This window comes from Podarcis cretensis (genome assembly GCF_951804945.1).
Source record: "Podarcis cretensis genome assembly, chromosome: 12".
Lineage (NCBI taxonomy): Eukaryota > Metazoa > Chordata > Lepidosauria > Squamata > Lacertidae > Podarcis > Podarcis cretensis.
In genome coordinates this window covers 19,578,149-19,593,603 of record NC_137181.1, presented here as the reverse complement: position 1 = coordinate 19,593,603, position 15,455 = coordinate 19,578,149, and the positions used below count along the sequence as shown (strand labels likewise).

The 15,455-nt window shown below is 41.8% G+C and overlaps 1 protein-coding gene across 6 annotated transcripts in view; it reads left to right on the top strand.

Annotated features, from left to right (window-relative positions):
* CCDC7 (coiled-coil domain containing 7) overlaps positions 1–15,455 on the top strand; it is a 142,371-nt gene that overhangs the window by 60,499 nt on the left and 66,417 nt on the right. For all 6 annotated transcript variants that reach the window (XM_079996286.1, XM_079996283.1, XM_079996282.1 and 3 more), the window contains exons 29-34: positions 2,472–2,591; positions 4,863–4,988; positions 5,521–5,640; positions 6,795–6,929; positions 9,387–9,515; positions 11,366–11,491. In XM_079996286.1, the coding sequence (XP_079852412.1) occupies positions 2,472–2,591; positions 4,863–4,988; positions 5,521–5,640; positions 6,795–6,929; positions 9,387–9,515; positions 11,366–11,491 (756 nt within the window). The remainder of the gene's footprint in view (positions 1–2,471; positions 2,592–4,862; positions 4,989–5,520; positions 5,641–6,794; positions 6,930–9,386; positions 9,516–11,365; positions 11,492–15,455) is intronic.

The window sequence follows — 15,455 nt, the reverse complement described above, 5'->3', positions numbered from 1 at the left end:
AAACCAAGGTTTTGGAGAAAAATCTGACACCTTTGGAAATAGATGGGTTTCAGAAAGAGACAGAGTTAAATGTTGTTAAAAAGGTAAAATACCTAGGGGTAAACTTGTCTGCCAAAAATTTGAATCTATTTAAAGATAATTATGAAAAATGCTGGTCAGAAATTAAGAAAGATTTAGAGATCTGGTCAAGATTGAAACTTTCCTTGTTGGGTCGAATTGCAGCTATAAAGATGAATGTATTGCCGAAGATGTTATTTTTGTTTCAGACCCTACAGATCGTGGACAGAGTGGAGTGTTTTGGGAAGTGGCAGAAAGATATTTCTAGGTTTGTCTGGCAGGGCAAAAAGCCCCGAATAAAATTTAAAATATTAACGGATGCAAAAGAGAGAGGGGGGTTTGCCCTGCCAGATTTAAGGTTACATTATGAAGCTGCGGCTTTCTGCTGGATGAAAGATTGGTTACTCCTTGAGAACACTGATGTCCTAGATCTGGAAGGGTATAATAATGTTTTTGGATGGCATGCATATTTGTGGTACGATAAGGTAAAGGTTCATAAAATGTTTAAAAACCATATTGTTAGGAAAGCTATATTTATGGTCTGGACAAAATACAAAGACTTATTGGAAGGTAAGACCCTGAGGTGGTTATCACCAGCGGAGGCCAAGGTTCGAAAAAAACCCAATATGGAGGCCGGATGGCCGAAATACTGGGAAATAATAGAAAAAATTGGAGATAATTGGAGGCTGCAGAGCTTTGAAAAATTAAAGAATAGGGTGCAAGACTGGTTTCATTATGCTCAAATTCAAGAGGTTTTTAAGTCAGACAAAAAAATAGGATTCCAGGTGGAAATATCGAAATTAGAGACAGAACTGTTAGAACCTAAGACCAAGGCGCTTTCGAGAATGTATAACTTGCTGCTTAAATGGAACACCCAGGATGAGATAGTCAAATCAGCCATGATAAAATGGGCTCAGGATATTGGGTACAACATTATGTTAGAAGACTGGGAAAGGTTATGGACCACTGGAATGAAATTCACGGCATGTAATGCCCTGAAGGAAAATATTATGAAAATGATATATAGGTGGTACATGACCCCAGTCAAACTTGCAAAAATATATCATCGGTCTGATAATAAATGTTGGAAATGTAAGGAGGCTGAAGGGACATTCTTTCATCTTTGGTGGACTTGTCCAAAAGTGAAGGCCTTCTGGGAAATGATCTATAATGAGTTAAAAAAGGTGTTTAGATACACCTTCCCTAAGAAACCAGAGGCCTTCCTCCTGGGCATTGTGGACCAAAAGGTGTTAAAGAAGGATAGAACTTTTTTTATGTATGCAACTACAGCAGCAAGAATTCTCATTGCAAAATATTGGAAGATACAAGACCTTCCCACGCTGGAAGAGTGGCAGACGCAGTTGATGGACTATATGGAACTGGCGGAAATGACTGGCAGAATCCGAGATCTGGGAGAAGAGACAATGGAAGAGGACTGGAAGAAATTTAAGGACTATTTACAAAAACATTATAAGTTGTATGAATGTTAAGAATCTGCATGACTTGGAAATTTTAGCTCCTGCAATTAGATTAGGAAAATAGAAAGTTAAGTTATAAGTAAGAAAAAGTTGAAATTTAAAGTTATTTTATGTATTATCTTAAGGTATAAATATTTGACAAAAGGTACTTTAAATTTAGAAGTAAAACACTCTGAAAGATATAAATAAGATACGAAACAAGGTAATAATTTGCTGATATGTTTATTGTAAAGAACGCAGGGTGAGGGAGATGTGGGGAAGTCCAGTTAGTAACTTAAAAATGTATTTTGAAAGTTGGATTGTTTTTCTTTCTTTCTTTTTTCTGGTTTGTCCTTCTTTTTCTTTTCTGTAAACTGAAAATGTAATAAAAATTTTAATATAAAAAAAAAAGAGAAATGATAAACAGCAACGAGAGTGATTGTATCATTCCTGTAGCCCAAGTGGTGGCCAACCCTTTTAAAGACCCATAAGCACATTTGCAAACCAGAGCATTGTGTTGTGGGCACCACATGTCAGATGTACATTGATATTGATATAATGCTGGGCAGGCTTTTGACATGGCTTCAGCAAGAAGCAAACTGAGCCTGAGCCTTGTATAGTGGCAGCAGCTGCCGCCTCCTAACTGTCATCCCCACCAACATCGTAAGGTCCTGCTTTGCAGCAATTCCCCACTGTGACAGAGCAGGGGAGCCTCTAGTTTCACTAGGTCTCCTGCTCTGGAATTTTGCAAGGATGACAACATACTTCATGCTCCCTTTAATGTGCCATGAGGACAAAAACTCTGATTATAATCAATCAGCATTTGCTGATACAGCTCCTTTCCAAGGGTGCAAGGGACCCTAAATATGCTTCTGTCTGCATACTTATCTGCTCCCTGTATTATTTTTATCTCCATGAGAACATTCTCACTTAGTTCTCACATGTTTCACTTTGCAGAGAAGGAAATAGATGAGCTCTCAAAAGAAAGAAAAGTTTTGCTTGCAAGTTTGAAATCAAATATGAAGGAGTTAGAAGAAGCTGAAACTCTTGCCAGTACCCAACCAGGAAGTGTGAGTGGTAAGTACAAAGTTATGCTATATTCTAATGTCAAACTAAAACATGGAAATCTTAGATCTTTCTTTACCAGGTTCACGTAGGCTTGTATCACTTTAAAACAAAACAAAAAAGTGGCAAAAATAGATTTCTGTAACTTTTAAAACACACAAAAAGAGAGCATTTAAATTACTTTTGGCACACTTCTTGATTATTTTGTAGGGAAGATCAAGATCTAATGTTAATTCGAGTTTAAATAATACTAGCTAAAACACGAAGTACTATGTAAGAAAACTTACAAATATTAATCTGGTTGCTACAGAATTACACTGTAATACTAACTCTGGTTAGGGACAAAGCTTCCTTGGTTACACTGATAGATCATAATCTGAGGAGGTTGTAGACAGTGCTTCTGAGGGATTACCGATCTACTGTATTCCATGTGAGCTGTCCTTTACTGGGGTGCTGATGAGTTCTTTCTTACTTCCCATGCAAGTGTTCATGTTAACACTGAACACTGTTAGTGACCTGTGATCAGGATATCCAAAGGGGCATGTCTTCCAGTGTAATTTCCTTCATGCATTAAAATCTGTTGGTAAGGCCTTGCTGTGTGTTTGTTCACCCTGGGACATCTAGATTGTGGGGCCAAGGTCTAGAATTTTCTCAGCTGTGACAGCTGCTTTTGGGAATTTTCCTTAATTTAGGATTACTCTTCCAATTTTAAAATATAAACTTTCCACATAACCTTTCTCCAGGGAACACCAGGACACCACCAGCTCCAATATCATTTTGCTCAACTCACTTCTTACGAGTGATTTGCTCACTTGTTTTGAGAAGTTTTACTGCACCAGGTTGGTTTGGTGCAGTTTCCCCAAACTATTTTCCCCTGTGACGTGCTTAATTACTTTTTTTTTTAAATATATAAGATATTTATTGAAGTTTTCAAAATTAATACATTAAAGAAAAAAGAAAAAAAATACAAAAATACAGAAATAAAAACAATTTACTTCCTACACAGTGCTTTGAGTGCTTAATTAATTCTTCTGTGGAGAGTACAATTGATTCTTTCCCTAGTGATTTTTCTCCTTCTTTGTCTTTAGTTGATTCACTTCCCCCAAAGCTGTTTTTAACACCACACTAAATTGATTGTGTTCACCAATAAGTTCTCATTAACTACTTGTTCTAACTTGATTCTAATTGATCCTAACGCTAGCAAATTAATTTCACCCTTTTAAAGTTGGTTTTTCTATAACCTACTGCTATCAATTCATTAAAAAGCTGTTCAGCTGCTGTACTGTTCTGATACACTAAAAGAAACTATCACTCAAGCCCAAACATTAACAAACAGAAGAGAATAAACAAATAGAACAGAATTGGCTCTATTAGGGTTGCCATATTTAAGTTGAGCTTTAAAAATTGACGTTTTTGAGCTATTTTTATGGAAAATCTGAGAAAACTGCCTTTTGGGTTTTATTGGACATTTTGACGATTTCCACCCGAACACTGCAGTCAGCAAGTATTCCGGATAGGCCTGAGAAATTCCACTCTGCGAATTGCTTGCCAGAAGAAATGGAAATGCTAGCATAGGGGAGGCCTTGGTGCCCCTTTAAGAGGAGTACCCATGGTACCTTTCAGGAAGCTTCAGCTGTAGTCTATATAAAACCAAGGCTCAGATAACTATCCACATACTGTCAACAAACTTTCTTTTTGGGAGGTTTGGTTAGGCCTGCTGCTGGTGTCAAACAAGTCTTTTGTAGCAACTCTGTTCAAGCAGTGATTCTGGATCACAACTAGGATTGTCTTTGGTATCACTTGGTACTCTTTCTCTCAATTTGAAAATGTATCTATGCATATTCTGCAAAAAACACAACAACCACATTTAGATACTATTCTATGCTATGCTATGCTATGCTATGCTATGCTATGCTATGCTATGCTACTCTACACTAAGATGTTTAAATGTTCATTTGATTATCCTTGACTCTTTCTGCCACTCTTGTCATCCTCTCCTGCCACCATATGGATATTGTTAACTATGTCCTTTGCTTTAAACATTTATTATGGTTTTTGTGTTTTCATAAGTTTGTTTTGTAATTTTATAGCATTGCAATTTGCTTCATAAACCTGTGATAATCAAGTGGGATATACATATGAATAATTGATATTACATAGCTGTTCATTGGTACATTTGCTAAAAGCAGATTATTATCTAAAAGCAGAAAGTACTATTTAGTTTCAAATATATATAGTCCAATAAATGTACAATAAATGTACAAAGTGTTTGTGTTTCCACAGATAAAAAGATAAAAGAGCTTAAAAAACAAAGAAAGGTGCTGGCTGCTCATCTAGAAGCAAACCTGCAGGATCTGCAAATGGCGCAACCTTCTGCTTCAAGCATTGTTGGAAAAAGTCAACTTCAGGGTAATTGCATCCACTGTATACTCTGTTGTCATTAGATTGGTAACTAAGGAAAATTAATGTTCTTCATTATTAAGCACTCACAGAAACCTAACTTTCAAAATGCATAGTAAGCAAATCCATCCAGTTAAATAACTACACATAAGCAATGGATAATATATTCAACAAGTAGGAAAAAGTGAGTGATGTATTATTGAGTGATAATTAAGGTTCTATTTTTGCTGGCCGGAATTAAGAGTCTGTGTTGTCATGTTTCTGTGTGTTTGAAAGTCAACGAGTTGCAATTCTCTGGAGAGGAAGCAAAATCCTAGAGGACTTTTCCTGAATCTATGAATAGGTGGCATCATCCCTCTGAATAGGCCTGATTTGGCCCAGGACTCCATCAAATCCATTGCACAATTCTTTCCATGTTACATGGAAGTAGAGAGAACTGATTTCAACAGAACTTACTTTGAAAAGTAATCAAAACTGTTTCAAATTTTAAATACAACTTTGGAATAGTCATTTATAATAATTCCGAGGCATTTCCTTGTAGAAATGAAACGTTCTGCATTATCTGAGAAGAAAAAACTTTTGCAAGAAAAAATAGATGCAAATCTAAAAGATCTACAAGAAGCAGAAACGCTTGCATCTCTCCAGTCAGACAGTGCGAATGGTAAAAAAGGCACAAAACTTCAAATGTTTTTTTACCTAGAAATAATAAATGACAGATTTATGCCTAATTAAGATTTCATAAACAAATATGTTCATTGAGGAAGGAGGGATAGTGATTTTATTTATTTATATTACTAGTGGTAGCTTGCTAATCAGAAATATTTTTGAATTTTGAACAGAGTCATGATTACACTTTTAGGCTTATACCTTACAAGCTTATACCCTAGTGTGTCTCATCTTTTTCACAGCAGCCAATCTGCACCTATTATCTGAGGGAGTGGAGACTTGGGCTAGATCTACACTGATCTGTTTAACGTTGTTAGAATGATGTTAGATATGTCATTTTAAAACATCACAAGGCATACTTATTAATTAAAGTGTTTTTTACCTTGGGTTTTTTTCATCAAAACTGCTGCTGGCTGTTCTGCTGCGTCCTCTGGTGTCACATTTTAATAACACATTATGAATCTTAAAAGTAGGATGTCATGTGTCCATATATGTTATTGAAACCATTCCTTAATCCTTCCTTAATGTTAAAAACCATGAGTGTTGATCTGCGCTTGTTCCTCTTTCTGTGGGTCTGTTAAGCTAGGGTATTATACTTTAGGAAGTGGGGAAACTGCTTAGTACTGCAGATTCTGCTGGTCAAAATGTATATTTTACCAACAACTTAAATTGGTTTTCCTGTAATGTACTTTTAAAAATGTTTCCTTTTAACTCATGTCTTTGCCTGTGAGTCTTCGGTTTTTAGGGTCATACCCACAGAACAGCAATGGCAGCTTTTCTAGTGTGTATTTTCCTCATCAAATTATTAGTTATTAGTAAAACTAGTCCTAAGACGCTTGCTGTTTCCTGTTGTAGCTTTTCCTACTTTTCACTCAAAATTAGAGAAGTGGAATGTTATTTGCTTTATGAGAGAAGGCTTTTCCCGTTTAGTAGAATCTCCCCCTGACATCGGAAAAATGGGGATGACCATACAGTGATAAACCCTATAGGGTTGTTGAGGTCATATATATAGTTATTTTAGCTTTCAACAAGTGCTTTTACTATTAACCATTTCCTATGGATATTGTGTATCCATTGCAAATTTGTACTGAATGTAGTTATTTCAAATATATTGGTTTTTTAATGAAGTGGCCTGAAATAATTTTGTAGAGCAAAGACTTCAGGAACTTTCTGAGCTAAGACAACATTTGACCGAAGAGCTAAAGGATCTAGAGGAAAGTATGCAAGATATGCAAGAAATGGACCTTCAGGCTTTACAAAGAGCTTTATTTCTAATACCCAGTGGTGAGTAATGAATAAATAACCTTGAGGTGTTTTTATTTTTATGTTTAATGATACATAATGTGCATACAGTGGTACGTCGGGTTACATATGCTTCAGGTTACAGACTCCGCTAACCCAGAAATAGTACCTCAGGTTAAGAACTTTGCTTCAGGATGAGAACAGAAATTGTGCTCTGGTGGCGCGGCGGCAGCAGGAGGCCCCATTAGCTAAAGTGGTGCTTCAGGTTAAGAACAGTTTCAGGTTAAGAACGGACCTCCAGAACGAATTAAGTACTTAACCCGAGGTACCACTATATTTGTCAGTGTTACAAATGCAATGACAGAGATCTTCTATAGTCTAGTCATAGCCCAGAAATGTGGACCAGGGTGTCTTCGCTCCCTATCTCTGCTACGCCACCATCTACTACATGTATTGAATCTAGGATTGATACATCTGTGGGGCCTATTGGCTTAAAGAAGGCATCCAGGCACTTGTGCACCCAAACACTGCACCACAGAGTTGAAGAAGTAGGCATGCCTTGGTGCTCCTCAATCCTATTCTATTTCATTTCTTTGTCCTAGCTCTTGCTTGACCCCCTTCATAAGTTTTTTGCACTTTCTTTCTTCTCCCCTTCTCTGCTAAGGTCCCTTTCATCTCTGTGTTGCCTTATTCCTCTGTGTAAAAATGAAAGAAAAAAGAAAGGTCCTTTTATTCCTCCTATTCTCCTCCTACCACCCCAGGCCTCTTGCCACCTGTTGCTCCCCTCCCCCTGTTCATCCTTAGGATTTCCTCTCTTAGGTATGTGAGTTCTTCCCTCACAACCACCTGTCCTTATCTTCTACTGCCTTCAAACCTGTCAGATGATCTGGATCCCTGTGATCCTTTATTGAACCCTAAATTCTTAGATGGGAGGGGGAGTGGTGATTCAGATATAGAGGAAAGCTCATTGCACCATCTCTTTGAGCCTGTCAACTTCTTGCCTCTGAGGCTTCATAAGACCCTAGATGTCAGGATTTTTAGTCTTCAACGGATGTAGCTCTTGCTCCTTCCAAGGGTATAGCATTGCTAAAGGAGAAAATATTCCATCAGTTCCATTCCAGCACCCATTCCTTTCAAAAATACTGTCAAGCCTCTCAGGCTAACAAATGCTACTCACCAGAGCCTTACTTCATGAATATGCTAAAGGTCCCAGGTGTGGATGCTACTATATATGTGTTCATTGGTCTCTCCTTCCTAAAGAAGGGGATACCCAATTCAAAGACCTTTCAGAGCACAGACTTGACTTTACCCTGCTCAAGACTGACAGCACTATTTCCTACTTCCATCCATGGTCTTCTGTGATGCCTTAGTTCTTTCCTGAGTACCTGTGCTCTGGCTGGTTAAACTTTTAGATAACCCTCACCAAGATCCAGAGAGGCTTAGGAAAACCCTGTTGAAATTGCATAGAGCAGTTGCTTTTGTGTCTGATGTCACCTTCAGTGTTACCCAGTTTGCCACTCTTTCAATGGCTGTGGTGGGTGGTAAGCACATAGACATCTGTGGCTCTGACACTGGGGCACTGACAGGGTCTGTTTGGTCATTGCTGCATATGTGGGTACAATGCCTTTCGTCAAGAAGGCATTGAAGGAGATTCTGTAAACCAGTCTAGCCACCATGAAATAGCAGGACAGATCACCCATATTCCCCTTCTCAGCCTTTCCAACCCTTTTGAGTAGGCCAGCCCTTCAGGAAGGACCACAACTTCAACATTTTCCAGCACTCCTTGACCCAATCATTCTTTCAGAGGCTAAGTCAGGTGCCTCTTCCTCTTTAGTTCAGGCAGCACGCCACCAACACCAACAACATAAAGAGGAGCATCAATGCTCTGAAAGACCACATGCTCATTGTCAACAAAGAAAAAACCCAGCTTGTAGCTTCTCAGGGCTTGCAGCACTTGGGCACAATGCTTTGTCTCCTACTCCTCTTTATGTTGCTTGACATGTCTTGAATCAATCCATGGTCTCATCATAAAATGAATTGAGGCTGAGGAGTACTAAGCCATGTCTACTTCCTTCAACCTTGGAGTGCGTGGAACAATGAGATGGCCTGTCATCCTGGATAAATGTTCTTCAGGTAAGGACCAGTGTTCTTTACCTCCCAAGAAAAAAATATGTCTGAGCATCTAATCTCAGCATAGCAGCAAAAGATAAACTCCACACAGGGAGACCACAGATGACAGAGTACAGTGCACAGGGTGATCTCTTTCTGGCTTCATGTTAGGAACACTTAGAGCTCAAAGGAGGAACTTAGAGTTGAGAAACAGAAAAAATGGGATTTTACACAGCAAACGAACTGTTTGCTGTGTCTTAAGATCTGCATTGACAGATAACATTATATATTTTAAATGGCATCAGTAAGTTTGTGGGTGACTGAAAACTGAGTTTTTGTGCAATATAAAACATTTCCCCAAAAGGTGATTCAAAATATTTTTGCTTGCAGAAAAGGGATTAAATGAATTGTATGAGCTAACTGAAAAGAAGCAACTGTTACTAGAGAAGTTGGCATCTACTAAGAAAGAATTACAAGAAGCTCAGGAACTTGCAGCTACTCAACCAGGGAGTGTTAGTGGTATGTATACTGTGATTTCTCTTGCTTCAACTACAAATATATGTTCACTGAATTAAGGTACTTACCTGCCAAGCAGTTTCACAAAGGCCAGAAGATATGCCTCCAGAATGGGCATTGAGCACTCTCTAGTAACAGAATTGCTCTACAACAGTCTGTAGGCAGCCAGCAAGACCAGGGGGGTAGATTGGGTCTGAAAGCATCACTTTCCTACCTTTGAAATCTTCATTACAGTAGAGTACCAAGTAGTCTTTTTTGCTAAAGGGGGTATATTCATGTAATAATAAAAAGAAACGAATGTGGCCTATTTGTTTCATATGTTACTAATAAAGAAACAAATTTGTCATATCACTTGTCGTATAATCATTTTTTGGCCATTCATTACCCATTTGGAACTAATAGTTTCCCTCTTCTAGCCATAACTGGTTAGATGGATGTTGGTAGGGATATAAATACAATAAAATGAATGAATAAATAATCACATTGACTCTGCCACTATACCCAGTCAGCATCACCATTCCAATCCAATCCTGCCTTGCTGGCTGCCACTGATTCACATAGTTCCAGAAAGCTGAGGAAAGGGCATTGAGCACCAGCAGCCCTAGCCTACTAGTCCTAGTGGTGGCACTAGAATAATGCAGTGTGCATTTTTAGCAGGCGAAACCACAAGTACAGCTGCTTCTCAGACTGAGGAGGTGGTGTTGCCAGTCTTTGCATCATCATACTCAATTTTGGCAGAACACATTTTACAAGGGGACTTTGGGTGGACCAAGCTCATAAGAGGGGTTTGGGGAGGGAATCACACATTTAAGCCTAGGAAGCTGTGCACAATATTCCCAAGGAGCTATTTGCTTACCCCATTCTCAGTTGCAAAGACAGCCATTAGTCTCTAGCAACATTTGTCATTTGTACTGCAATTGTACTGCAATTTCTGATAGATATGTCAGCAAAGTTCAATTCTGAGCTACAAAGACAGCCACAGCACTTTCCCAGAAAGGATCATGGGAGCTTTTAAACTCTCATTATTTCTGACTGATAGGGATTAACTCAGTTAATCCTGAGGCAATGGGTGTGTGCACAGAGGCCAAACTTGAGTTTTTTATATCTCAGTTTGGAGCCCACAAGGGACGCAGGTGGCGCTGTGGGTTAAAGCCTAGGGCTTGCTGATCGAAAGGTCGGCGGTTCGAATCCCTGTGGCGGGGTGCGCTCCCGCTGCTCGGTCCCAGCGCCTGCCAACCTAGCAGTTCGAAAGCACCTCCGGGTGCAAGTAGATAAATAGGGACCGCTTACCAGCGGGAAGGTAAACGGTGTTTCCGTGTGCGGCTCTGGCTCGCCAGAGCAGCGATGTCACGCTGGCCACGTGACCCGGAAGTGTCTCCGGACAGCGCTGGCCCCTGGCCTCTTAAGTGAGATGGGCGCACAACCCCAGAGCCTGTCAAGACTGGCCCGTACGGGCAGGGGTACCTTTACCTTTACCTTGGAGCCCACAAGACTGCCACAAGTTAAAACTCTGAGTTGGAAAAGTATGGGAGCTTATTAGAATTCATGTGAGCGTTCTTAACAACATCCTTAGTACACAAAGTCCAAACCTGGCTGAATGTCTTTGGTTGGTTCCAAAGTAATCAGGTGCAGAGCATGCACCCGCCCATGCAAAAAAATGCCCTCATTGATGAAATATTCCTCCTAACTTGACCATGTATGAATGTGGTAACTGATGGGAGGAGGGGGCATTTCATTCAGCTCAGTGAAGTGGCACAAGAAACACATGATAAATGCTAAGTATTCATATTAAATATATTCTTTCCATATATATTAATATTTTTGTTATGAATTAGCCTTAAATTTTTTTGTAGAGCATAAGCTGCAGGAGTTAGCTGAGCAAAAAGGACTTCTGACTGCAGATCTTGAGGCAACTTTGGATGGTATACAAAATGTATATCGTCGTGCTTCAGAAAGAACTGTGTTTGTACGACCTACTGGTAAGTTGAGAATAAGTACTCTTAAAAAGGGGTGGGGAGACATTCAGTTTGCTTCACATTTTAATGCAAACCTACCTAATTTGCACTTCCAGAGTGTTTTTAAAATGTGTGTTTTTTTTAAAAAAAAATTCTTTTGGATTTTTTGTATGTGGGGGGTGGGGGTGGGATGGATGTTTGGTTGGGTTTGGGGAATTATTTTTTTTATTTTGATGTTTTTGAAATTTTAAAATTTTTTTGTTTGTATTGTTTAATTGGTTTTGTTTGTTTGTATAAGTTGTTATTTTGTTCTTAGGGGGAGGGGTCAGGGCTGCCGGGGAGTGGGCCCCAGCCCACAAAATGGCTGGGGCATGTTCCACAGGGGGGGATGCACTGGGACAACCGATCTCAGTGATCACGGGTAGGAGGAGGAGTTACGCTAAGACCAGACCATGTCATTACAGAGAAGGCAGGTTTAGTCGTTGTCTGAGGACTATTCCTGCCTCCGGGTCTGGTCCTGACTGGATGGATACTAGAATCAGCAAGGGATACCCACATGACCTGAAGGTGCTGCTGTGCAATGCCAGGTCAATGATTCATAAGACCACTGCCATCCATGACTTGATCATGGATGGAGGACTTGACCTGGCATGTGTAACAGAGACTTGGTTGGATGAAGCAGATGGGCCTGTCCTTGCCGCTGCTTGTCCACCAGGTTTCTCTTACGCACAGCAACCCAGGTCATGTGGGCGGGGAGGGGGGGTTGCAGTGATTTTTAGAAAGTCATTAGTTTGCACCAGGCGTCCTATTGGGAAGACCCAGTTTTCTGAGTGCATGTTCTGGAAGTTGGGCAATAGGGGCAGTACAGGATTCCTTTTGGTGTACCGACCTCCCCGCTGCACCAAGGATTCCCTGCCCGAGCTGCTTCAGGTCGTGGCGGATGTTCTCCTGGAGACACCTAGCTTGGTCGTCCTAGGGGATTTTAACATCCATGCCGACACGACCTTACAAGGGGCAGCTCGGGACTTCGTGGAAAGCATGGCCTCCATGGGGCTGTCCCTGAATAGCCGCGGACATGCCTTGGACCTGGTGTTTACCTCTATGGATGTTGGTGATCTGACACTAAGTAAAAGTGAAACAAAAGAAGTGCCATGGTCAGATCACTTCCTGGTGCAACTGGACTTCTCTGCGACCCATCCCCTCTGCAGGGAGGTGGGACCAATTCGGATGGTCCGCCCCCGCCACTTAATGGATCCAAATGGTTTCCAGAGAGTGGTAGGGGATGCTTTATCCCATGTTGATGGCCTTTCAGCTGATTCCCTGGTGGCCCGCTGGAATGCGGAGTTAACCAGGGCTATTGACTGTTTGGCTCCGAAGCGCCCTCTCCGATTGCATGGAGCCCGGAGAGCCCCGTGGTTTTCCACGGATCTGAGGGCAATGAAACAATCTTTGAGACAGCTAGAGCGCCGGTGGCGGATAACTCATTCCGAATCTGATCGGACACAGGTTAGAGCTCAACGTCGAGCCTACCAAGTGGCGATAGGGACGGCGAAGAAGAATTTCTTCACCGCCTCTATTGCATCTGCAGAAAACAGCAGCAGGAGACTTTTTCAGGTGGTTCACAATTTAGCGGAACCACCTGTAACATCGGGGCCCAGTACGGGCCACATGTTCTCCTGCAATGATTTTGCAAAGTTTTTTGCAGATAAAATTGCTCAGATTCGGGAAGAAGTAGACTCCACCGTGGGAGCAGGGCCAGGGCGGGAGAGTGCTAGAGTTCTGTCTAGTCAAGTTGAGTGGGATCAATTCCAATCTGTTACCTCCGAGGATGTGGACAGGCTGCTTGGACGAGTGAAACCAACCACCTGTCTCCTGGATCCTTGCCCATCCTGGCTTATAAAAGCTAGCCGGGAAGGACTGGGCGATGGGCTTTGTGGGGTGGTGAATGCTTCCCTCCGTGAGGGAGCCTTCCCAGACCCGCTGAAAGAGGCAGTTATTAAACCGCTTCTTAAAAAAACATCTTTAGATGCGGCCACAATGGCCAACTATCGCCCAGTCTCAAATCTTCCATTCTTGGGCAAGGTGATAGAGCGAGCGGTTGCCGAACAACTCCAGGCACGCCTGGAAGAAGCGGACCATTTGGATCCCTTCCAGTCGGGATTCAGGCCTCATCATGGGACTGAAACTGCCTTGGTCGCACTGGTTGATGATCTCCGGCGGGCTAGGGACAAAGGTGAGAGCTGTTTCCTAGTTCTGCTGGATCTCTCAGCGGCGTTTGATACCATCGACCATAACATCCTTCTGGACCGTCTTGAGGGGCTGGGAGCTGGGGGCACTGTCCTACAGTGGTTCCGCTCCTTCCTCCTGGGCCGTGTTCAGAAAGTGGTGGTGGGGGATGAGTGTTCAGACCCCTGGGCTCTCATTTGTGGGGTGCCTCAGGGTTCTGTCCTCTCCCCCATGCTTTTCAACATCTACATGCAGCCGCTGGGAGAGATCATCAGGAGGTTTGGGCTGGGTGTTCATCAGTATGCAGATGATACCCAGCTCTACCTCTCTTTTAAATCAGAACCAGTGAAGGCGGTGAAGGTCCTGTGTGAGTGTCTGGAGGCAGTTGGAGGATGGATGGCGGCTAACAGATTGAGGTTGAATCCTGACAAGACAGAAGTACTGTTTCTGGGGGACAGGAGGCGGGCAGGTCTGGAGGATTCCCTGGTCCTGAATGGGGTAACTGTGCCCCTGAAGGACCAGGTGCGCAGCCTGGGAGTCATTTTGGACTCACAGCTGTCCATGGAGGCACAGGTCAAATCTGTGTCCAGGGCAGCTGTTTACCAGCTCCATCTGGTATGTAGGCTGAGACCCTATCTGCCTGCGGACTGTCTCGCCAGAGTGGTGCATGCTCTGGTTATCTCCCGCTTGGACTACTGCAATGCACTCTACGTGGGGCTACCTTTGAAGGTGACTCGGAAACTACAACTAATCCAGAATGCGGCAGCTAGACTGGTGACTGGGAGCGGCCGCCGAGACCATATAACACCGGTCTTGAAAGACCTACATTGGCTCCCAGTATGTTTCCGAGCACAATTCAAAGTGTTGGTGCTGACCTTTAAAGCCCTAAACGGCCTCGGTCCAGTATACCTGAAGGAGCGTCTCCACCCCCATCATTCTGCCCGGACGCTGAGGTCCAGCGCCGAGGGCCTTCTGGCGGTTCCCTCATTGCGAGAAGCAAAGCTACAGGGAACCAGGCAGAGGGCCTTCTCGGTAGTGGCGCCCACCCTGTGGAACGCCCTTCCAGCAGATGTCAAAGCGATAAACAACTACCTGACATTCAGAAGACATCTTAAGGCAGCCCTGTTCAGGGAAGTTTTTAACGTGTGATTTTACTGTATTTTTGGTTTTTATGGAAGCCGCCCAGAGTGGCTGGGAAGGCCCAGCCAGATGGGCGGGATATAAATAATAAATTATTATTATTATTATTATTATTATTATTATTATTATTATTCCTGAAACAATAGGTGAAATGTGGCTATCCTTCAAAATATGTCCTGTTTTGATTTTTCCTATGCAGTTCTCCAGTCAAATAATGTCCACAAAAATGTGTATAATAAGGAGAGTGTGAACAAAATTCATATATTAGAGAAGATGACATTAAAAATGCAATATTAAGAAAAATGCTTGCAGAAATGTGCTTGTTAGGGGAAAGTCATACCAAAATGTTTGTATTAGAAGTTAGCACTAAAGTGCTGAAGAAATTTCATGAAGTCTTAAAATAAAATACACATACAGATGTAGTAATGTGTGGAACATGGGTGTAGCCAAGGGGGGCAGGGAGGGAAACAGCCCCTCTAAATCAATAAAAATACATAGTGAAATGAGGTTCTGCCTACCCCCAACAAAAGACCTGCCGCCTCCAAATCTTGGCTATGCCCATGGTACAGAACTGAATTTAAGACTGGAAAAATGATTGAAATTGAAATTACCACACCAGGAT